Here is a 24,543-nt window from a genome sequence, read left to right on the forward strand (position 1 = left end):
TGAGTTACGTAATTGGATTGTGGGGGCCATGCTCAAAGTAAGGTTTCACAAACAAGAATGAAATAGATTATGGAAAGTATTGAACTCAACTCTTTTGAAAAGATGCTATTTTAAGCTAGTATTTGAGTTTCCTTTAAATTATTCCTTCAAGATGTTATAAAATTATTCCATTATGGCAGTGGTATAGGTGACCAAAATCACTCCAATAAGATCTCATTAAAGATCTTGATCAAGACAAACTGCAGGCAAATTCATTGATTATGCATCCACCTGTTTTTTCAGTCCAAAAATTATGTTTCACTGTATGACTTAGCCATTGTAAGAGGATTCCTTTCCTATAGTATTTAAATGCTTTATGTACATCAAACTATTATTTCAATTAAGTGGGCTTTTTATAAGTGTTCTCTTAAGACTGCTTAAGGATCTCAATCTAAAATTTTAAAATATTACCTGCAATATAGCAATGAACAGGAAAAAAGCATTGGCCGCTTTGCTAAACTGCAGGTACAGATATCGAGGGAGAAAGGACCACAGGCTGTACTTGGCTGTGCTGTGGGTAGGAAGGAAAATACCACTGTCAGTTGACAATCTAGACTCTAAGAACATGAATGGAAAACACAAAGAACTCATCATAAATCACAGGTGGATTAAAAATACAACACAGTCATAAAACACAGATCTTTTCCTCAAGCCATTTTGTGCTTTCTGAAAGCACTCACAGTCCCCCAAAAACACTGTCAGAATAAAGGAGGAATAATGGTCCCCATCTGAGAAACTAAGTGCTGTGAATACAGTGGATGTGGAGAACTAAGGATCAAAAACTAGAGAGTGGGGGCTGGCGCTGTGGTGCAGCAGGTTAAGCCTCCGCCTGTGATGCCAACATCCCTTATGAGTGCTGATTCCAGTCTGGGCTGCTCCACTTCTGATCCAGCTCCCTGCTAATGTACCTGGGAAAGCAGCAGAAGATAGCCCAAGTGCTTGGACCTCTGCACCCATGTAGGAGACCTGGATGGAACTCCTGGCTCCTGGCTTTGGACTGGCCCAGAACTGGTTGTTGTAGCCATCTGAGAGTAAACCAGTGGATAGAAGATCTCTATTTCTGTGTGTGTGTGTGTGTGTGTCTTTCTCTCGCTCACTCTCTCTCTCCCTCTGTGTTTCAAATAGATAAACTACATCTTAAACACACACACACCCTTAAGTCCTGTTTTTCCCTTAATGGTAGAGAACACCTCTTTCTAGAAGAGATTCCTCTCTCCAAAACCCACCAGATCAAACTGTTTTTTTAAGATTTATTTTATTTATTTGAAAGACAGAGTTACAGGGAGAGGTAGAGACAGAGAGAGAGGTCTTCCTTTTGCTGGTTCACTCCCCAGATGGCCGCAATGGCCGGAGTTGCGCCAATACGAAGCCAGTAGCCAGGAGCTTACTCCAGGTCTCCCATGCAGGTGCAGGGGCCCAAGGACTTGGGTCATCTTCTATTGCTATCCCAGGCCATAGCAGAGAGCTAGATCGGAAGAGGAGCAGCCAGGACTGGAACCGGCGCCCATATAGGATACTGGCGCTTCAGGCCAGGGCTTTAACCCACTGCACCACAGCGCCGGCCCCAGCTCAAACTATTTTTAATTTGTTTTAAAATTCTACTACTTGAGTAAAGCCAAATATTAGTCTTGGGCCTCAGGCCACATTAAGCAAAATAAGGTTAACATGCATGGAGGTTAAGACACACTCTGCAAACACACTATTGGGAAGGAAGAGCTGTTTTAAGCCCTGTGAAAGAGAGCCTGGCAGTTGGTGTTTCTCACCTCCTGTAATGTACAATAGCCCAATGACACATGGATTTCACCAAAAATGTGTTCATTGACCAGCTAATTTTTAAATGCTTTTTTTATTGTGGAAACTTTAAAATATACGCAAAGAAGAGGAGAATTGATAATGAGCCCTGCTACTTATCGCCCAGCTTCAACAGTTATCGACTACACGGACAATTAATTACATCTTGTCCATGCCCCCAATAGCTCCGCTTCCAAACTGTTATCTTTTTTAAAGATTTACTGATTTATTTGAAAGGCAGAATGACAGAAAGTGAGGGAGAGACAGACATATATATTTTTAATAATATTTTTGAACATATATGTGTATGTGTGCATGTATATATATATATTTTATATATATATATTTTATATATATATATATATATATATATATATATATAAAGAGAGAGAGAGAGAGCCAGAGAGACAGAGGGAGAGAGATTGAGAGATCTTCCATCCTCTGGTTCACTCTCCAAACGACTGTAACAGCTGCAGCTGGGGCTGGGGCTGGGGCTGGGCCAGGATGAAACCAGGAGCATGAAACTCCACCTGTTCTCCCACATGGGTGCAGGTGCCCAAGCACTAGAGCCATATCCACTGTTTTTCCAGACACATTAACAGGGATCTGGATCAGAAACGGAGCAGCTAAGACTCAAATTGGTACCCATACAGGACGCCAGCATCACAAGCGGCAGTTTAACGCGCTGTGCCACAATGCTAGCCTCCCAAATTATCATAATTTCATCTGTAAACACTTTAAAATAAATTAAAAGGATAATTTTTGTTTGTTAATTCGCTAAAGATTTAGTTATTCATTTATCTGAAAGGCAGAGGGAGAGGGAGAGGGAGAGACAGAGAGACATCTTCCATTCTCTGGTTCACTTCCTAAATGCTTGCAACGGCCAGGACTGAGTCAGGCCGAATCTAGGAGCCAGCAGCTTCATCCAGGTCTCCCATGAGGGTGGCAAAGGCCCATGCACTTGGGCCATCTTCTGCTGCTTTCCCAGGAGCAGGGAGCTGGAACAGAAGTGGAGCATCCATGTCTTGAACCAGCACTCATGTGTGATGCCAGCATCACAGGTGGCAGCTTAACCTGCTAGACCACAACACCAGCCCCTGGGTGAATAATTTTAAAACTAGCTTTCATTATAAAAGCCCACTCATAACTGTTCCCATAATAAATTTCAAAAGGAAAGGGCATGAGACTGTCCAGATACCATGGTTCCATCTAACTCTGGATCCTGGACTAGATCCCTACACTAGTCAACATCTCTGCTTCTCCTGCTTCCACTGTGGATAATCTGAGAGATTCCTCATGGATATAAATTTCTCTGATTGGTTGTAAGAACTGCTGTTATGCTTAAGAAGCTACTAATATCTATAACTAGAGATTCCGGTTAGTAAGAATTGAAAATGGATTTTGGGGCTGGCGCTGTGGCACAGTGGGTTAAAGCCCTGGCCTGAAGCACCAGCATCCCATATGGGCGCTGGTTCTAGTCCCGGCTGCTCCTCTTCTAATCCAGCTCTCTGCTATGGCCTGGGATAGCAATGGAAGATGGCTCAAGTCCTTGGGCCCCTGCACCTGCATGGGAGACCCAGAAGAAGCTCCTGGTTCCTGGCTTTGGATCGACACAGCTCCAACCATTGCGGCCATCTGGGGAGTGAACCAGCGGATGGAAGACCTCTCTCTCTGTCTCTACCTCTCTCTGTAACTCTGTCTTTCAAATAAATAAAATAAATATTTAATATATATTATATAATTATATATCATATATAATTAATATATAATTATATAACATATATATACTATATATTATATATAGTGTATGTATATATATAGAGAGAGAGAAAGAAAATGGATTTTGAGATCTAAGAGGCATGGTGTTTTATTCTGGTACTGCCATTGAATGGCCAGGAGACCAAGGGCAAATGATACCTTTTTCCTGCCACCGTTCCACCTACTGTAAAACAGGTTAATAACGTCCTTCACCAGTCAGAAAAAAATAGTACAAAAAAGAGCCAAGGTGGTGGGCATTTGGTGCAGCTGTTAAATTACCCTGTGGAATGCCCACAGCCCATAGTGGAGAGCCGAAGTTCAAGTCCCAGCTCTGCTTCCAATCCAGCTTCCTGTTAATGTGCACCTTGGGAGGCAGCAGATGAAGATCAAGTACCTGGGGTCTTGACATGGGAGACCTGGACTGAATTCCAGGTTCCTCACTTTGCCCTGGCCCAGCTCTGGCTGTTGTGGGCATTTGGGGAGTGAACCAGTAGGTGGAAAATATGTTTTTCTCTGTTTCCACCTTTTAGATAATTTTGAAAAAGACAGATCTGGAGTAGTTGTCACCTAAAATGAGATACCCTGAGTAGTTCACTGAAAAAAGTGCTAAAAACTCTATTTGTATGTTTTAATCTAAAAGTAGATGTTATTAATATTTAATATACTGGTCAACACCAATACTCTCACTTATTCTGTGTGTCACATGGTTAGGTATGAATTTCTTTTCATTTAATGTGCTAGGGATTCATTGGGGTTCCTGGGTTTTAGGATTCCTCTCTCATTTGTCCTGGAAAAGTTTTGGCCATAGTTTCTTTGAATATGTCTGGCTCATCCTCTCTATTCTCTCATTTGGACTTCTGATTTTATACAGGTTCAGCTGCTAACTCTGGTATTCATGTTTCTGAAACACTCCTCCATGTCTTCAGTGGTCTCTGTTGGGTCAGGAGTAGTTTCTCACAAGGGCTCTGTATGTCCCTCATCTCCCTTGTCTTTGACTCCATCCATTGAGGTTTTTTTTTAAAAGTTGATCATATTTTGTTTCTTTTACAAATCTGCTGCAGCCTGTTCTTTGGACTCCTTTAAACACATTATCTTAAACGTTTAGTAGGAAATATTCTTATTTTGATGCTGTACTTGTGATTTCACTACCTGAAATCTTCTCATTGTTCATTCTCTCAATTGCCTCTCACCAAGGGGGCCCTGCTCTCCTCCATGCAGGTGTTCATGGCTCGTGATTGAGCACACTTTCTCCCTGGGAAGTGTTGGGCCTCAGTTGATGAAGCAATTCCTCCTGACAAGGTCTGCCTTTGCTTCTGCCAGAGCCAGCGACCTGGCTCCATTTTAAAATATGTTTTTACACTTAAATTTTTCTGGACTCCACTGGTATCAAAACTGTAAGAAGGTGGTCAGGGTGTTTGAATAATTCTTAAAATGATGCATTCTGTTGTTGTTTGCTTTTTTTGCTTCAACTCAGAGCCAAGTTTGAGAAGTCAAATTTCCACACCATATCCCAACGCAGATTTTAAAACTTTTTTTATTTATGTTATTTATTTGAGAAACAGAGACAGACAGAGCTCCTATCTGCTGGTCCCCTCCGTAAGTACAACAACTAAGGCTGGGCCAGACAAAAGCCAGGAGCCAGGAACTCCATCTGGATCTCCCATGTGGGTGGCAGGGACTCAAGCACCTGAATCATTTGCTGCCTCCCAGGGTGTACATTAGTGGGAAGCTGGAACAGGGAGTGGAGACTCAAACCCAGGCACTCCAATAGGACATGTGAGTGTCCCAAGAGTCATCTTTTTTATTTTTAAAGATTTATTTTATTTATTTGAAAGACAGTTACAGAGAGAAGTAGAGCCAGAGAGAGAGAGAGGTCTTCCATCTCCTGGTTCACTCTCCAGATGCCGCTACTGCACAACTAGAGCTGAGCTGATCTGAAGCCAGGAGCTTCTTCCAGGTCTCCCACATAGGTACAAGGGTCCAAGCACTTGGGTCATCCTCTGCTGCTTTCCCAGGTGCATTAGCAGGGAGCTGGATTGGAAGTGGAACATCCAGGACATGAACCAGCACCCATATGGGACGCCAGCAACGCAGGCCGGGGCCTTAACCCTCTGCGCCACAGCACCGGCCCTGCAAGAGGGTTTGAAACCACTGCACCAAAGTCCTGCCCCATCCCCCTAAGGCAGATTTTTTTTTTTTAATTTATTCTCCCTTCATTTAAATGTGGCCCTGCAAAGTCTTGATTTTGCAGGGGTAGGGTCTCTGACTCTGTATTCCACCCTGTGTGGGCTCTAGCTTCACAGCTCCGGGTGACTAAACACTTAAACCAAAACTCTAGGTCATCAGGACAAGGCAGAGCCCTGGGGCAGTCACCTGCTTCAGTGCCCCACCAATCCTCAGAATCCCTCTTTGCCTTCATTTGGGACCTCCACAGATTACTCTTGTTTACGTGTTGATGATGTGTATTTTTAACCTATAGGATGAGTTCACAATCAAAAAATGTAAAGACTACCCAGCTATTGTATTCAACCTGATCTTAATGCTGGTAAAAAAAAAAAAAAAAAAAAAAAAAAAAAAAAGTAGGAGCTGAGGGGCTGGTGCTGTGGCACAGAGGGTTAAGATGCCATCTGCAGTGCCAGCATCCCATATGGGTATAAGTTTGAGTTCTAGCTATTACACTTCTAACCCAGCTCCCTGCTAATGTGCCTGGGAAAGCAATGGGAGATGACCCAAGTCCTTGGGTCCCTGCACCTATGTGGGAGACCTGGAAGAATCTGCTGATCTCTCTGCTGTGGCCAGGGAGTGCAGCAGAGGATGGCCCAAGTACTTGGGCCCTGCACCACATGGGAGACCAGGACAAGTACCTGGCTCCTGCCATAGATCAGCGCGGTGCGCCGGCGCAGTACGCCGGCCGCAGCGGCCATTGGAGGGTGAACCAACGGCAAAGGAAGACATTAGCCGGTGCCGCGGCTCACTAGGCTAATCTTCCACCTAGCGGTGCCGGCACACCGGGTTCTAGTCCCGGTCAGGGCGCCGGATTCTGTCCCGGTTGCCCCTCTTCCAGGCCAGCTCTCTGCTGTGGTCCGGGAAGGCAGTGGAGGATGGCCCAAGTGCTTAGGCCCTGCACCCCATAGGAGACCAGGAAAAGCACCTGGCTCCTGCCTTCGGATCAGCACGGTGCGCCGGCTGCAGCGCGCCAGCCGTGGCAGCCATTGGAGGGTGAACCAACGGCAAAAGGAAGACCTTTCTTTCTGTCTCTCTCTCTCTCTCACTATCCACTCTGCCTGTCAAAAAAAAAAAAAAAAAAAAAGAATCTGCTGGCTCCTGGCTTATATCCAGCCTAGCCCCAGTGTCCATTTGAGGAGTGAACCAGCAGATGGAAGTCTTCCCTCTGCCTCTGCTTCTCCCTCTCCCTCTCTGGAACTCCACTTTCCAAATAAATAGGTCAATCTTTAAAAAAAATTGGGAAACACTGGTTTTCTTCTGGATGGGCATTGTGGCACCACTTGGGATGCCCACACCCCATGTTGGAGTGCAAGGTCAAGTCCCAGCAGCTCCACTGCTGATCCAGCTTTTCCTGCTGGTGCATCCTTGGAGGCAGCAGATGATGTCCCAGTAATTGGGTTCCTACCATTCATGTGGGAGACTAGGAAGGAGTTCCTGGCTCGTGGTCTCTTTGGTCCAGCCCTGGCTATTTCAGGCATTTGGGGAGTGAATCACCAGAAGGAAGATTCATTCTCTCTTTCTCTCTCTCTTTCTCTTACTGACGCTCTGCCTTTCAAGTAGATGAAAATAATTAAATAATAAAAAATTAGTTTCTGTTAGTAAAAGGGTGTCTTATCTGTGGTGCCATCTAAGGCTCTGGCCCCATCACCAACCTCACTCACTAGATGCCAGCTGACCGACCAACCAGCCCAACCACAAGTGTCAGCTCCACCCCCAGCCTAATGGGATTCGCTGCTCCCACTTCCTTACCCCCTGCAGGAGTACAACAGCAGCTGCTTCCCACACAGGAACTCTCTCTCTCTCTCTCTCTCTCTCTCTCTCTCTCTCTCGACCCCTCTCCCCCTTTTCACCCTCTCTTCTTCGCCCTCTCCCTCTGGCCTGTCAGATTCCCCCATCAGTAAACCCTTTTCCTTACTCCAGTGTTTGGTGTGTTTTGTGGTGGACTTATAGTTTCCTTTCCTTCAAGTTTTCATCTAACTCTGCCTCTGCAGTAAGAACTCAGCTCAGCAAATTCCTCAGAGAGAGAATCCCTAAGAAGCTCAATGTGCAGTCGCCCTAATCAGTATGCTCGTGGGAGTTCAGCAGCTGTGTGAGGTGCCCTAGGAAAGCAGGTCAGCTTATATTTACAGAGCTGCCAGAGTTCTGTCAGTCGGCAGTGGGCTGCATGGTCACGGCCATGAGCAGAAACAAGTAAGAGCAGAACCTGTTGTTGGTAGTGAACCTGAGAACCGGAACTCCCTGAAGGCTGCAGGAAACAGCCGCAGCCCTAGCATGCAGTCACAGGAGCAGACCTACCGGGAGTGGGCACCAGAACTTCTTCCTTCCTCTCCTCCCAGCTACATCCGCTTATCTCACCTGATCCAGTTTTGGCAGAAAATGTTCTTCAGGGGGTCATTGATGTAAATGGTACGAATTCTGGACGCTTCTAAGACTGGCAGAGATTGTTGCCAGCCCATCCTTTGCTCTACCTTCTGACTGCCCAGGCAGACCGGAGCAGACCCTGCAGCGAGAGGGCACAGAGGCTTAAAGCAGAAATGCAAAGGAAGGCAGGCTGGGGACCTCAGCCACGTGGGACCCTATGTGAGGGGATGGGAGGAGCAGGCTGCTCTCCAGTCCCCAGCTCTTCTCTTGCCTGGCCCCTCCTCCACCCAGGCTCCCCGCCAGCTCACACAGCCATACCTCCACCGCAGGCTCCCCAGGCTCCATTCCACTCTGCAGGCTCCATGTGGCTCCAAGGCTCAGCGTGACCCCAGGAGAGGTGGTGCAGAGGCTAGGCTCAGGCAGATGAGCTGGGAGAGGCAACAAAATGGAAGGAAGGGGAGGGAAGAACCACCTGAGGAGCCCTGTCCCTGGAGGGCCTTAACATTGTCCTCAGCTTGACTAGACTGGAGGAGGGTTCTGATTCCAGGGCCCCAGTTCCCCCTTTTCTTCATCCTAAAATAAAGCTTCTATGATTGGGAATTTGTATTTATAAATTCTTTCCTCATCTTCTTTGAAACATGCATACTTCTCCTTACTAGCTTCCTGACAGCCCCAACGCTCAGGGGAAATCTTTCTCAGGGATCTAGGGCACCCCTGTGACATGGCACTGCCCAGGACTGTGGCACTCCTCTCCCCCAGACTCTGAGCCAGGAGAGGAGCCTAACTAACTTCAGCAGGTGCCTTGGTGCAGACTGCAAAATTACTTCCTGCCATGAAGATGGCAGAAAACTTACCTGTCCTCCGGACAAAGCCAATTCACAAACACAGGTGCCATACCATCCACCCCACTCACACCCAAGGCTGCACAGCCCTGCAGCCTTTGCTTCAGCAGACTTGAGGCCATTCCCTCCACTACAGCAAGCATCTCAGATACAGTTTTCCATAAACGCTGTGTCCAGGGTCACTTATATTTTGACGTCTCCTAATCCACAAGAGAATGAGATTTTTGACAAAAGGGCCAAGGCAAGTTTTATTTGTTTTTGATGCACAATAGAGGTCAGACTGGGGAGGCATTTGCCCTGCAGGCCCTCAGCACCCAGGAACACCTCTGTACCAGGATCCATGTGCTCAGATTTTCTCCATTTGCCAACGTTCTTGTAGTCCAGGGTCAGTGTAGATGTTCACAACCTTGGGAAAAGGGTTTGTTGTTTTTTTTCGCCATGTCCTCATATGTTTAATATAGTTATCTCTCTTCAGACATTTCATTAACAACACATTCCTTTGTGAGGGTGGAAGAACATAACGGGGTGACAGCTAGGCAGCTGCTGATGAACGTAAAGTCCCATCACCCTGCTGTGACCTTCAAGGCTGCCTCATGAAGCCTGCTGACCACCTGCTACCTGAGGGAAGGTGGCTCCTGGCCAAATGTCCCCAGCTGAAAGGCTGAGAGCTAAGCTAACGTCCCAGCTCAAACACTAGGTGCCTCCTTCCATCCAACACATCTTGTATAACTGGCCTGTCACAGTGGCCCCACTTAAATTGAGTAATAGTAAAAGTGTGAACCAGCATGGGTTCTACGTGTCAGTCCTTTGCTCAAAATATAAGAAAGCCTGAGAAACAAAGACAAAGGAAATTTCTTTTCCCCATCAAATAAATAAATAAATAAAATCAAGTTACAAAGCAGGTGAAAACAATGGAAAAATGTATTTCCTTTCAAAGAAATTAAGTAGAGAGTTGATAAAGCAAGAGTTCAAAAAATACACTTTGTAAAATGATAATAAAATAAGAGAAGAATTTTAAAGTGATCTGCAAGAGCTCAGAAAAGAAATGAAAGAAAAATACCTGAAGAAAAAGGAAGACTACATCAAAAGCAACTCAAAGCCTAGATATCTGAATGGAGGTTTGTGCTGCAGAGACTACAGAAAACTAGCAAAGTGAAATGAACAGAGCACAGCAGATACAGGCTTGGAGAAAATTACAGATATGGGACAGAGGATATCTAATACAGGCATCTGAGCAGCCTTCAAAAGCTCATGGAAAATGTGTAAAACTGTGTGTGCATTCCAGAACATTTGCATCTAAAGAAAACATATTTTGATTCCATTTTTCCACAAACTGTTTGAGGCACTCTTTTTATTATTATTTTTTTTGACAGGCAGAGTTAGACAGTAAGAGAGAGAGAGAGACAAAGGTCTTCCTTCCATTGGTTCACCCCCCAAATGGCCGCTATGGCCGGCGCGCTGCGCCAGTCCGAAGCCAGGAGCCAGGTGCTTCCTCCTGGTCTCCCATGCGGGTGCAGGGCTCTAGGACTTGGGCCATACTCCACTGCCTTCCCGGGCCACAGCAGAGAGCTGGACTGGAAGAGGGGCAACCAGGACAGAATCTGGCGCCTGAAGCACTTTTGTGTTTATTGTTCTTGGGAAAGAAATGAAAACGAAAAATTCAAAATTCATAGCAGGATAAACTTTTCACTAAAAGAAGACCTTTCTTTAATGAACACAACATAACTCAGGAAAATCTGATATGAAGCTGCCAGTACTGAGACCTGTCTTGGCAAAGTTATTAGACTTTAAGCAGTTGGAAAAATTCATTATTCTTTTATTTTTAATTTAGCTTTTTTAAAGAAATAAGAATGTTGTAGCGGGTTTTTCTTGTTTCTTAGATTTATTTATTTGAAAGACAGAGAGAAGGAGAGAGAGAGGGAGAGCAAGATTTTCCATTTGAGGTTTCACTCCACAAATAGCCTCAACAGCCAGGGCTGAGCCAGGGCAAAGCCAGGATCCAGAAGCTTCTTCTGGGTCTCCCATGTGGGTCAGGGGCCCAAATACTTGGGCCATCTTCCACAGCTTTCCCAGGCCATCAGCAGGGAGCTGGATCAGACATGCAGCAGTAAGCATGGGATGCCAGCACTGCAGGTGGAGGGTTAACCCTCTAGGCCACAGTGCTGGCCCAGAAATTCATTATTCATAATCACAAACCAACTGAATTGCTCATTCTGCAGAAAGAGGTTTGCAGAAAGATGGAATATTGGCACTACACTTAGATGTCACCACTGAAACATGCAAGCCACAGGCAGAAGATAGATGGAAAGTTCTCATAAATAAGATTGGTAGGAATCAGTACAATATTTAAATATGAAAGTAAAGCTTTAGATAATACTGGGCCATCCAATAGGACCAAATTTCTGCTAAAGCAGTTTAAAAGCTTGGTATTTTTAAATTAAAATCCTTAATAATTTGATGGTGTCGGGTCATAGATTTAAGTCTTTAATCCATGTTGAGCGAATTTTTGTGCAAGGTGAAAGGTAGGGGTCTTGCTTCATGATTCTGCACGTGGAAATCCAATTTTCCTAGCACCATTTATTGAATAGACTGTCCTTACTCCAGGGATTGGTTTTGGATCCTTGATCAAATATAAGTTGGCTGTAGATGTTTGGATTGATTTCTGGTGTTTCAATTCTGTTCCATTGGTCTATCCATCTGTTTCTGTACCAGTACCATGCTGTTTTGATTACAACTGCCCTGTAGTATGTTCTGAAATCTGGTATTGTGATGCCTCCGGCTTTGTTTTTGTTGTATAAGATTGCTTTAGCTATTCGAGGTCTCCTGTGTCTCCATATGAATTTCACCATCATTTTTTACAGATCTGAGAAGAAGGTCTTCGGTATCTTGATTGGTATTGCATTGAATGTATAAATTGCTTTTGGGAGAATGGACATTTTGATGATATTGATTCTTCTAATCCATGAGCATGGGAGATTTTTCCATTTTTTGGTATCTTCTTCTATTTCTTTCTTTAAGGTTTTGTAATTTTCATGGTAGAGATCTTTAACATCCTTGGTTAAGTTTATTCCAAAGTATTTGATTGTTTTTGTAGCTATTGTGAGTGGGATTGATCTTAGAAGTTCTTCCTCAGCCGTGGCATTGCCTGTGTATACAAAGGCTGTTGATTTTTGTGCATTGATTTTATATCCTGCTACTTTGCCAAACTCTTCTATGAGTTCCAATAGCCTCTTAGTAGAGTTCAGAAACCCTGCAAGATATAGGTACTGGCAAAGACCTCTTGGAAAAGACCTCAGAAGCACAGGCAGTCAAAGCCAAAATTAACATTTGGGATTGCATCAAATTGAGAAGTTTCTGTACTTCAAAAGATACAGTCAGGAAAGTGAAGAGGCAACTGACAGAATGGGAAAAAATATTTGCAAACTATGCAACAGATAAAGGGTTGATAACCAGAATCTACAAAGAAATCAAGAAACTCCAAACATCAAAGCAAACAACCCACTTAAGAGATGGGCCAAGGACCTCAATAGACACTTTTCAAAAGAGGAAATCCAAATGGCCAACAGGCACATGAAAAAATGTTCAAGATCACTAGCAATCAGGGAAATGCAAATCAAAACCACAATGAGGTTTCACCTCACCCTGGTTAGAATGGCTCACATTCAGAAATCTACCAACAACAGATGCTGGAGAGGATGTGGGGAAAAAGGGACACGAACCCACTGTTGGTGGGAATGCAAACTGGTTAAGCCTCTATGGAAGTCAGTCTGGAGAGTCCTCAGAAACCTGAATATAACGCTACCATACAACCCAGCCATCCCACTCCTTGGAATTTACCCAAAGGAAATGAAATTGGCAAACAAACAAGCTGTGTGCACATTAATGTTTATTGCAGCTCAATTCACAATAACTAAGACCTAGAACCAACCCAAATGCCCATCAACAGTAGACTGGATAAAGAAATTATGGGACATGTACCCTATAGAATACTATACAGCAGTCAAAAACAATGAAATCCCGTCATTTGCAACAAAATGGAGGAATCTGGAACACATCATGCTGAGTGAATTAAGCCAGTCCCAAAGGGACAAATATCATATGTTCTCCCTGATCGGCGACAACTAACTGAGCACCAAAGGGGAAACCTGTTGAAGTGAAATGGACACCATGAGAAACAGTGACTTGATCAGCTCTTGTCCTGACTATTGATGTACAATATAATACTTTATCCCTTTTAGTATTTTTTTTGTTCTAGTACTATTGGTTGAACTCTGTAATTAACACACATTTATTCTTAGGTGTTTAAATTTTAACTGAAAAGTGATCCCTGTTAAATATAAGAGTGGGAATAAGAGAGGAAGGAGATGTACAATTTGGGACATGCTCAATCAGACATGCCCCAAATGGTGGAGTTAGAAATGTGCCAGGGGATTCCAATACAATCCCATCAAGGTGGCATGTACCAGTGCCATCTCACTAGTCCAAGTGATCAGTTTCAGTTCATAATTGATCACACTGATAGGTCTAAGAGTCAAAGGGATCACACAAACAAGACTAGTGTCTGCTAATACTAACTTATAGAATCAAAAAGGAGAGAACAATCCAACATGGGAAGCAGGATACACAGCAGACCCAATGAATGGCAGATGTCCTAAATAGCACTTGGCCTCAGAATCAGCCCTTAAGGCATTCAGATCTGGCTGAAGAGCCCGTGAGAGCATTTTAGGAATGGAAAGCTAAGACACTCTGGGGGAAAAAAAAGAAGAAGACCTAAATGAAAGATCTCTGCGAGTGAGATCCCAGTGGAAAGAACGGGGCCATCAAAGAAGGAGGTACCTTTCTCTGAAGGGAGGAGAGAACTTCCACTTTGACTATGACCCTGTCGGAATAAGATCGAAGTTGGCGAACCCAAAAGGCTTCCATAGCCTTGGCAACTCATGACTAGAGCCTAGGGTGATTACTGATGCCATAAACAAGAGTGTCAAATTGTTAAGTCAACAACAGGAGTCACTGTGTACTTACTTCTCATGTGGGATCTGTCCTTAATGTGTTGTCCAATGTGAAGTAATGCTATAATATATATATATAGTACTGAAACAGTATTTTTACACTTTGTGTTTCTGTGTGGGTGCAAACTGATGAAATCTTTACTTAATATATACTGAATCGATCTTCTGTATATAAAGATAATTGAATATGAATCTTGATGTGAATGGAATGGGAGAGGAAGCGGGAGATGGGAGGGGTGCAAGTGGGAGGGAAATTATGGGGTGGGGGCAGCCAATGTAATCCATAAACTGTACTTTGGGAATTTATATTTACTAAATAAAAATAAATTAATTAATTAAAAATCCTTTTGATATGCAGTGAATAGTCATGATACTAGCTATTAACAATATAATCAGAAACAGAAATCTAGAAAAACAGATAAAGAATTCAGAAGTACTTTTCAGCGGAAGAAATTCTCCACTTCCTACTAAAGCAAGGGAGGAGAGACTCAATTCGTAGAAAATATGAAGAACCTGAGGGACCCCATGGGCACATAGATTCATCTCAGTTAAGGGTCATAAGAGAGAAACTTGCTTCACTCAGCACTCAACTACTCCCATAGAGCTTCAAGGAAACTTGGATTAGAACTGACCTGAAGGAGAAATGAACAAGGGAAAGAGAGAAAAGAAGGAAGGAAGGAATGACAGTTCCATTTCTGGAAGGCTATGACATTTCTAATGGCTCAGTAGAGGAACAATGTCCCAATCAGCATCACCAAAGTTATCTAAATCTCAGGCACCAAATTCAGTTTTAAATGGTTCCAGATTGGTAGTGGTATAAGACAGCAAACAAGAATCCTCCATGATGAATAATACTAGGCCTCAAAGAATCTACTTGAATAACTTACCAAAAGCAAGAATTACTATACAGAGCCAGCACTGTGGTACAGCAGGTTAACGCCCTGATCTGAAGCACTGGCAGTGCTGGTTCGAGATCCAGCTGCTCCACTTCTGATACAGTTCTCTGCTGTGGCCTGGGAAAGCAGCAGAAGATGGCCCAAGTCCTTGGGCCCCTGCAAGCAGTAGAAGATGGCCCAAGTCCTTGGGCCCCTGCACCCATGTGCGAGACCCGGAAGAAGCTCCTGACTGCTGGCTTAGGATCGGCACAGCTCCAACCATTGCGGCATTTGGGGAGTGAACCTTTGGATGGAAGACCTCTCTCTCTCTCTCTCTGCCTCTCCTCTCTCTGTGTAACTCTGACTTTCAAACTGATTAAACCTTTACTTAATATATACTAAATCAATCTTCTGTATATAAAGATAATTGAATATGAATCTTGATGTGAATGGAATGGGAGAGGGAGCGGAGATGGGAGGGGTGCGGGTGGGAGGGAAGTTATGGGTGGTGGGGAAGCCATTGTATCCATAAACTGTACTTTGGAAATTTATATTTACTAAATAAAAGTTTTAAAAAATAAAATACCTAAAGAAGAGGAAAAAAATGAAAGTGACCTGGAAAGTTTTGGGAAAAAAATAAAACCCCTAGGAATAGGAGGATAGTCATAATCAAACATAAAACACAATGGTAAGTTTGGCAGTATGTAGGATTCTGCTGAAAGGGAAAATTCAAAGTGAAATATAGGTTAAAAATTACCAAAACTGCAGCATGAAGAAGCAAAGACACAGAATATACACATAAAAGATCTAAGACCAAGTGAACAGAGTGAGAAGAGATAACACAGAATTAACTGAAGTCCCAGAGAGAGAGAGATAAAAAACAGCAGAAACAATACGTGAATAAACAGTGGCTACAAGTTTTCTACCAATGCAAGAAACCCAATAAGCTTCAAACAATAAATTAAAAAAATCACCTTGAGATTTACATAGAAAATGCAAAAAAAGAAAGAAAGAAAATCACAAAGGTGGCTGGAGAAGGGGACAAAGATCCCAGATGACTATAAAAGATGCAGCCTTAATCTGACATGGAACTTCTCAACAGTAACAGAAACCAAGAAAAAACTGGATGATATTATCAATGGACTAAAAATTAACGATCAGTTTACAGTTCTTTATCCAGTATGTACACATAGGCACACACACACATACATTATGAGAATTAAGAGTGAAAATAAAATATTTTCAGACAAAAAAACATTAAGAAAGCTAATTAAAGACAAATTTTCATCACCAGAAGATGACTAATCAAAAAAAAATAAAGAATGATAGTTGGTTAAAATCAAAGGTTATTAAAGGATGAAAGGAAATGATATAAAGCAAGGTATTAGATACCAGAAGAAATGAAGAGTGAAGAAAGTGGTTAATATGTAGATAGATGTAAATGAATATTGACTTTATAAAACTGTAAATACAGGCCTTTGTTTTTGCTCAGGATGTAGAAAGCCAAATAAACATTAAAAATACGTGGTATAAATATTCTAATTAAAAGATAAGAGCCACATTGGACTTAAAAAGCAAGATTCAATTGTATGTTACTTATAATTAACCCACTTTGAATATTGCTATGTAAATGGGTTAAAAGTAAGAGGAATAGGGTGAGCATTCGACCTAGCAGTTAAGACACTAGTCAGGATGCCTGCCTTCCACATCACAGTTGCTGGGTGTGATCCCCAGCTCCAGCTCCTGCTGGCTCAAGTGGTTGGGTTTCTCTTTTTCCCCTTTAGGGAGTCAGACTACAGGTGATACTGTACCTAGTGCGGAGTCTGCCTGCCCTGCCCATGTAGGAGGTTGAGAGGACATGGCACACCATGCCTCCTGGCAAGGACCTCACAACCTGACTGCTGGCAGGTGACTGAAGCTCCAGGCACTTTTCCCTACCCCAGCTCTCTGTTAAAGGGCCCTGTAATTGCCAATCAGTTAAGCAGCTCTGGATGTGGCCCAGGCCCATTAGGACCACCTGGAAAGCTACCCAGCCTATGTGACCTTCAAGGTGATTGGAGAGGCATATTGGCACCAGTGTCAGTTCTATCCTATAGTTAGTGTTCCCCTGAGTTAGTTACGCCCCTTCTACCTGCCCTTTAAAAATATGCGTGGCTGTGAATAAACTCGGACATGTTCACCAAAGCCTGTCCCAATTTGTTTCTTGTGGGAAGGACACTGTCGCTCTGCTCTCCTCAACAGTGTGGCCTTGCAAGACAAGCTGCATCAGACATTCAGGACAAGAACACTCAAAAACAACTGGATATATGAGGAAAACTAGAAAGTTACCATATCTGCCCTGGGAAAGGCTTGGGCTTAGAAAAGCCCTGATAAGACCTTAAGTGTACACCTTAGTCTCATCCTTGGCTTAGAAATAGCATATGATAATTTTTAAAAAGTAAAAATAGACAAAATTAAGAAAAACAGCCTCCTAGAGACTCTGATTTCCAAAATTACCACATTATTTTATTCAAAGGTCCAGTTTTCAACCACAAAAAAATCACAAGGCATGCAAAGAAACAGAAAAAAAAATGTCCTATTCCAAAGGAAAAAACATCAACAGCAAATGCCCTTGAAAAAGACAGAACAAAAACTTTAAAGCAAATATCTTAAACATACTCAGAAATCTAAAGAAAGATGTGAAGAAAGTCAAGAAAATGATGAATGAATGAAATAGAGGTACCAATAGAAAGAAACCAAAAAGAAATTCTGGAGCTGAAGACCTCAAGTGGACACCTGATATTGTGGATTGTACCAAACTCTATACACAAGCACTGAGATACCACAATAGTTCATATGATAATCAAGGTGGCTACCCAGAATGACATGTAATTTAAAACTTAGGAGTTGTTTAGAAATTCTAGAATTTTTCACCTAATATTTTTGGACCATAGTTAACTATAGGTAACTGAAACACAAAAAGCAAACCAACCACAGATAAGAGGGGCTACTGCACAATAATTGAAATTTAGAAAATCACTACAAGGATTCAAAGATTTGAACAGACAAAAGAATCAGCAACCTTGAAGACAGGATAATGAAAATTATCAAGTTTGAGGACCAGAAAAGAAAAAAATGACTGAAGAAAAATGAACAAAATCTAAGGGGTCTGTAGGAAATTTTCAAGTAGGACAATATGTGCATCATAAGATTCTTAGGAGGAGGGAAGGGGTGGACATTTGGCCCAACAGTTAAAAAGCCACTTGGGAACTTGCATTCCACATCAGAGTGCCTGGGTGTAAGTTCTGGCTCCACTTCTGACCCAAGATTCCTACTAATGAAAACCTTGGGAGGCAGCAGATGATGGCTTCAGTAGTTGGGCCCCTGCCACTCACATGGGAGACTCTGATTAGGTTCCTGGCCTCTAGCTTTGACCTGGCATGAACCAACAGATGGGAGATATCTCTGTATCAGCCTATCCATCTCCCTACCCAGCTGCCCAATTTCTCTGCCTTTCAATTCACTAGTTAATTTTTAGAGTGAGTGAGAAATTATGCTATTTCCAGATCAACAAATTTGAGGGCATTTGTTACCACTAGGCCTGCTGCTATGATATGGATATGATTTGTCTCCTCTGAAGTTTTGTGTTAAAGTTAATCCCCATTGTGAGGGATTAAGAAGGTGAAAACTTAATCTGACCATGGTGTTTAGAGATGAAGCCTTTGGGAGATGAGTAGGATCAGATAAGCTCATCAGAGTGGAGCCTCATTATTGAACACTGGTAGTTTTATAAGAGGCACAGAGAGACCAGCATACACACGTGTGTTCTGTTTCTTTCAGTGCATGACATCCTGAGCCACCTTGTGACTCTGCCAGCAAGCAGGCCATCACCGGAGCAACAGCAAGGACAGACAGACGACGCTACGTAACAATTGGAGACATCAATACCTTCTTCTCAATAACGAGCAGAACCACCAGACAGTAGATAAGTAAGGAAATAGAGAACTTAACACAATACACCAACTGAATGTAACAGACAACAGCGTACACATTCCTCTCAAGTGCACATGAGACATTCTCCAAGACAGACTATATGTGAGGCCTCAAATTTACAAAATATCTTCTCTGACCTCCATGGGATAAAATTAGAAATCCATAGCAAAGGTAAAAAAGTCACATAATCTGTGTATTAACATACTCTTAAACTTCTAATGCATCAAAGAAGTCAGAAATAAACCCTCACAATACAGTCAAATGACTTTTTAAAAAGGCTCAAAGACCATGCAATTGGGGAAATAACAGTCCCTTCAGCAAGTAGTGTTGGGGAAGCTGCACATCCACACGCAAAAGAATGAAGCTGGACCCTTCCCTTACCCCACTCACCCACCCACACACACACTCACTTACATACACACAAGCCAAAACGGATCAAAGACCTAATCATAAAAGCTAAAATCACTAAAGTCTTAAAACAGGGGAGAATCTTCATGACATTGAATTTGACAATAATTTCTTATATATGACACCAAAAACAAAGGCAACAAAAAAGAAAACAGATAAACTGAATTTTATCTAAATTTAAAAAACTGTTGTGCCTAAGTGACTATGAAAAGAATGAAAAGACAGCCAGCAGAATGAGAAAAAAAAATTGTAAATTGTATACCTGAAAAGATTTCAATTCCAGGATAAAGAACTCCTACAATTAACAATAAAACAAATAACCTAATTTAAAAATGGGGCAAGATTTAAATAGACATTTCTGAAAAGAATACATGTGGGGGCCTGTTTTGGAACATAGTGGGTAAAGATGCTGCCTGAGACAACAGCATCCCATATGGGCGCCGGTTCAAGATCCAGCTGCTCCACTTCTGATCCAGCTCTCTGATAGGGCCTGGGAAAGCAGTAGAAGATGGCCCAAGTCCTTGGGTTCCTGCACCTGTGTGGGAGACCTGGAAGAAGCTCCTGGCTCCTGGCTTCAGATTGGTGCAGCTCCAGCAGTTGAGGCCAACTGGGGAGTGAACCATTAGAAGGAAGACCTCTCTCTCTGCCTCTCCTCTCTCTATGTAACTCTGACTTTCAAATAAATAAATAAATCTTTTTTAAAAATAGAATTACCTCCTTAAAAAAATATAATTCACAGGCCTGATAAGTTGTGAGTGGCATTATAAGACATTAGAAAATGAATGGCCTTTTCTTCAAATGACACTAGAATAACTAGCTAGAAATATAGAATATATATAATACGTATAAATGTTAAATATACATTTATGAATATATATATATATGCACAGACCTTCTACTACTCAAAAAAATACATTCTGACAGGCTAAAAGTCTAATAAAAAGTAAAACATTAGGGGCTGGCACTGTGGCAAAGAGGGTAAAGCCGCCGCCTGCAGTGCTGGCATCCCACATGTGTTCGAGTCCCGGCTGCTCCACCTCCAGTCCAGCTCTCTGCTGTGGCCTGGGAAAGCAGAGGAAGATGGTCCAAGTCCTTGGGCCCCTGTGCCCATGTGGGAGCCCCAAAAGAAGCTCCTGGCTCCTGGCTTCAGATTGGTGCAGCTCCAGCCATTGCGGCTACCTGGGAAGTGAACCAGCAGATAGAAGACCTCTCTCTCTCTCTCTCTCTAACTCTGCCTTTCAAGTAAATATAAAAAATATTAAATATTTAAAAGAAAAATATTACTGAAATCTTTATATAAGAATCTGAGAAAGATCCCTTCAAAAAGTTTCAGATTCATAAACCACAAAGGGAAATACTATTTTGGCTTCTTTACAACAAAGAAACTCCCATACATCAAAATAGTAAAACAAATTTTAAAAGCAAACCACATACTTCTAATATGATTTTAATATATCTAATTGACAAAAGTTTTCTTTCTAGACTATTTATAAAAAATTCATACAAATCACTATAAAATTGAAACAGGAGCAAAAGACATAAACAGGCAAAGAACTTAGAAAAGGAAAAAAATCCAAGTAAGTGGTCCGTAATCATATGAAAATATGCTCACACTCAGTAAAGGTCAAGCTAAAAGTTAAAGGGCCATGAGGAAGTCAAAGGTTGACAAGGGCATGGGGAAGTAGAAACAGAAATAGTACAGGTGGGGTATAACTTGGTACAATCACTTTAGAGAGATCAAATTTGAGTTGCAAATGCCCTACAATTCAGTACTTCCATATTAAGCAATAGGTTGAAACAACTCATGCATGTATGCAAGAAGAAATGAACAAAGATGTGACCTCATCGCTGTTCCTATGAGCAAAGAAATGGGAAACCTAAATACTCATCAATAGAGGATACTTAAAATCTGCATTCATATGATGAAATATGACATTAAAATGTGACTATAAATAAGCAATTGATAGATGTCGAAAACCTAAGAGTGGAGTGAAAAAGATAAATATAATATATGCACACTCTTAAATTATGTAAACTCATAAAATAACTATACTATTATATGTTGCATATGGGAAATATAATATGTTGCATATACATAAATATAAGTTTAAACCTAAAAAAATCCTTATACACACACATTGTTAATAATAGTTTGTGGGGTTGAGGGAAGAAGGAATGAACCTCAGATGATGGTTAAAAGCAATTTTTGCTTTGCCTCATCTTCAAAGATTTCTTTTTTTCTTAAATGATTTGTTTATTTTATTTGAAAGACAGAGTTACAGAGAGAGAAAGAAAGGAAAAGATAGAGAGAGAGGTCTTCCATCTGCTAGTTCACTCCCCAGATGGCTGCAACAGCCTGAGCTGGGCTGGTCCAAAGACAAGAGCCAGGAGAGTTTTCTGGGTCTCCTGTGTGGGTGCAGGGGCCCAAGCACTAGGGCCATCTTCCACTTTCCCAGGAGCATTAGCAGGGAGCTGGACTGGAAGTGGAGCAGCCAGGACTTGAACTGGCACCCATATGGGGGATGCAGGCACCCATATGGGATGTTGGCCCCAAGAATTTATTTCTTTAAAATAAAAAAGAAGAAAAAGAAAAAAACCATAGAGGAGCAGGCCACTGTCTGGTGTATCAGTTAAGCTGTGGTTGGGACACTGGTATGCCACACAGGAGTGCCTGGATTGCAGTCCCAGCTTTGCTTCTAATTCTAGTTTCGTACTAATGCACACCCTGGGAGATAGCAGTGATGCCTCAAGTACTTGGGCCCCTGCCCAGAGTCTTAGGTGGAGTTTTTAGCTCCTGGCTTCCACCTGTCCAGACCTGCCTGTTGCAGGCATTTGGGGTATAAGGAATGATGGAAGATCTCTCTGTTTCTCTGCCTCTCAAATAAATAAAAATAAAAATTAGAAAGAAATGATTAAAAAAAAGCATAAAGAAAATCCTGAGAAGAAATATAACAAAATAGTAAAGGTTGTTTATTCTGAATGGTGAAAATTTGAGTAGTTTTGAGTTTTGTGCCCGCACTCACCTTTCTATTCACACACAGGTCACATAGACTGCACCAACACCCAACAAACAATTGCTGTCCCAACTACTGGAATGTTTTAAGCTGTACCTAATTACACTTGAACATATCATCTCGGTTTATTATTTCCCTGGCTGTGCCCAAGACAGCACACTGATTTCACTATCTCAGTGCCAGTCGCAGAGGATTTTCAGGGCCAGAACCTGGAATGAGAGACTTGCAGGCTGCCTGAGTGAGCCTGGGACATCTGAGAATGTGCCAAGTTCAGTTACAGTGACTGTTGCAGGGCAGTACCTGCTTAAAGGCACAGGAACCTGAAAGCCAGTCACTCACCAGTCAGGCTGGGGACACCACTTGTAATTACAAAACTGATCTTTTAGTGTTAATAACCTGAGCGTTGTCGCACAACACGGATGGTCCTGGTCCCAGACTGTGGCGCCTTATCTTCACCTGGTAGGAGAGGGAAGCCTTCCCAGCTTGCCTCTGAAGATTCTGACAGTTGAGGGTTCAGCAGTTCCCCTCCACCCCGTGTTCCTGGGACCAGGCTGCCAGACCCGCTGTCCTGCCACACTCACAGGCTGCACTCTCACTCCCTCTGAAGTACCCCATCCTTTTAACTCAGCAAAGAAGGATACAGGAGACCTTCCACACTCAGGGGATAATCCACTTTGTTTTCAAGTAGTGAAAAATAAGTCTTGTCCCCTACCAAGGAGCAAGCCCATCATCAGAAAGCATTTCAGCTGCTGCATAAGTTCATGAGCGTGCATGAGTCATTCCGTATGTATACACACTTTAGAACATCGTGTTGTACACCGCGAATGTGGAGAAAGCTTTGCTGCTCAGGGGCCAGCACTGTGGCACACTGGTTCAAGTCCCAGCTGCTCCACTTCCAACCCAGCTCCCTGGAATGCACATGGAAAGCAGTGGAAGATGGTACTTAAGTTCCTGCCACCCACATAGGAGACCAAGATGGAGTTCCTGCCTCTTGGCTTCAGCCTGGCCCAGATCTGGTTGTTGTGACCATTTGGAAAGTAAACCAGCAGATGGAAGTCTCTCTGTGTGTGTGCATGTGTGTGTGTGTATCTCCCTCTCTTGTAACTCTGCCTTTCAAAAAAACAAATAAAAAACAAAAAAAAAAGTAGAGGCAGAGGGAGGAGAAGAGAGAGAGATACTACTCGGCTTAAAACAACATAAATTCAATGTAAGTTTGGTCATTGACAATTATTAGCAATACTTGTGCAGTCTAAGCCATTGGTTCTCAAGCTTTATGGCCTCAGGAACACTTCATATTGTTATAAACCATTGAAGAACACAAAGAGCATTTCTTATGTTGCTTATATCTTTTGATATGTACCACAGTCAAAATTATAACTGAAGGGAAATGTTTAAATGCTTATTCATTAATCTATTTTAAAAACAATCTAGACACTACATGTTAATATAAATAATGTTTTTATCAATGTAATATTTTAAAAAATAAAAAATAATTGAGTGAGAACAATGACATCATTTTACATTTTCACACATCTTTTTTATTTTTATTTTTATTTTTTGACAGGCAGAGTGGATAGTGAGAGAGAGAGACAAAGGTCTTCCTTTGCCGTTGGTTCACCCTCCAATGGCTGCTGCAGCCGGCCCACAGCGCTGATCGAAGCCAGGAGCCAGGTGCTTTTCCTGATCTCCCATGCAGGTGCAGGGCCCAAGCACCTGGGCCATCCTCCACCGCACTCCCTGGCCACAGCAGAGAGCTGGCCTGGAAGAGGGGCAACCAGGACAGAATCCGGTGCCCCAGCCGGGACTAGAACCCGGTGTGCCGGCGCCGCAAGGCGGAGGATTAGCCTGGTGAGCCGCGGCGCCGGCCTATTTTCACACATTTTACTGTCTGGCTTAATAGAAGAAAACTGGAAATAAATTAAGAAAATCTAGCCACATAAAGATACACAGCTGGAGGAGTATTTTAATAGTCTTTGTATAATTATGGTGAGTTTGTTTCTTAAAGGTTAGTTGTGATGGGCCGGCGCCGCGGCTCACTAGGCTAATCCTCCGCCTTGCGGCGCCAGCACACCAGGTTCTAGTCCCGGTCGGGGCGCCAGATTCTGTCCCTGTTGCCCCTCTTCCAGGCCAGCTCTCTGCTGTGGCCCAGGAGTGCAGTGGAGGATGGCCCAAGTCCTTGTGCCCTGCACCCCATGGGAGACCAGGATAAGCACCTGGCTCCTGCCATCGGAACAGCGCGGTGCGCCGG

General features: G+C 42.8%; 1 protein-coding gene across 7 annotated transcripts in view; it reads right to left on the bottom strand.

Annotated features, from left to right (window-relative positions):
- LOC100358094 (phospholipid-transporting ATPase IB) overlaps positions 1-23,038 on the bottom strand; it is a 167,132-nt gene extending 144,094 nt beyond the window's left edge. For 4 of the 7 annotated variants that reach the window (XM_070049181.1, XM_070049177.1, XM_070049183.1 and 1 more), the window contains exons 1-4: positions 22,692-22,815; positions 8,494-8,603; positions 8,170-8,314; positions 451-550 (exon numbers count right to left, since the gene is read on the bottom strand). In XM_070049181.1, coding sequence (XP_069905282.1) covers positions 451-550; positions 8,170-8,314; positions 8,494-8,539 — 291 coding nt within the window. In that variant the 5' untranslated portion in view covers positions 8,540-8,603; positions 22,692-22,815. Of the gene's footprint in view, positions 1-450; positions 551-8,169; positions 8,315-8,493; positions 8,604-22,304; positions 22,444-22,634; positions 22,816-23,007 lie in introns of those variants that run through there. The other 3 variants (XM_070049180.1, XM_070049178.1, XM_070049179.1) reach the window with 3 other exon arrangements.
- Between the last annotated feature and the right edge of the window lie 1,505 nt (positions 23,039-24,543).

This window comes from Oryctolagus cuniculus, chromosome 9 (assembly GCF_964237555.1).
Source record: "Oryctolagus cuniculus chromosome 9, mOryCun1.1, whole genome shotgun sequence".
In the NCBI taxonomy this organism is placed as follows: domain Eukaryota; kingdom Metazoa; phylum Chordata; class Mammalia; order Lagomorpha; family Leporidae; genus Oryctolagus; species Oryctolagus cuniculus.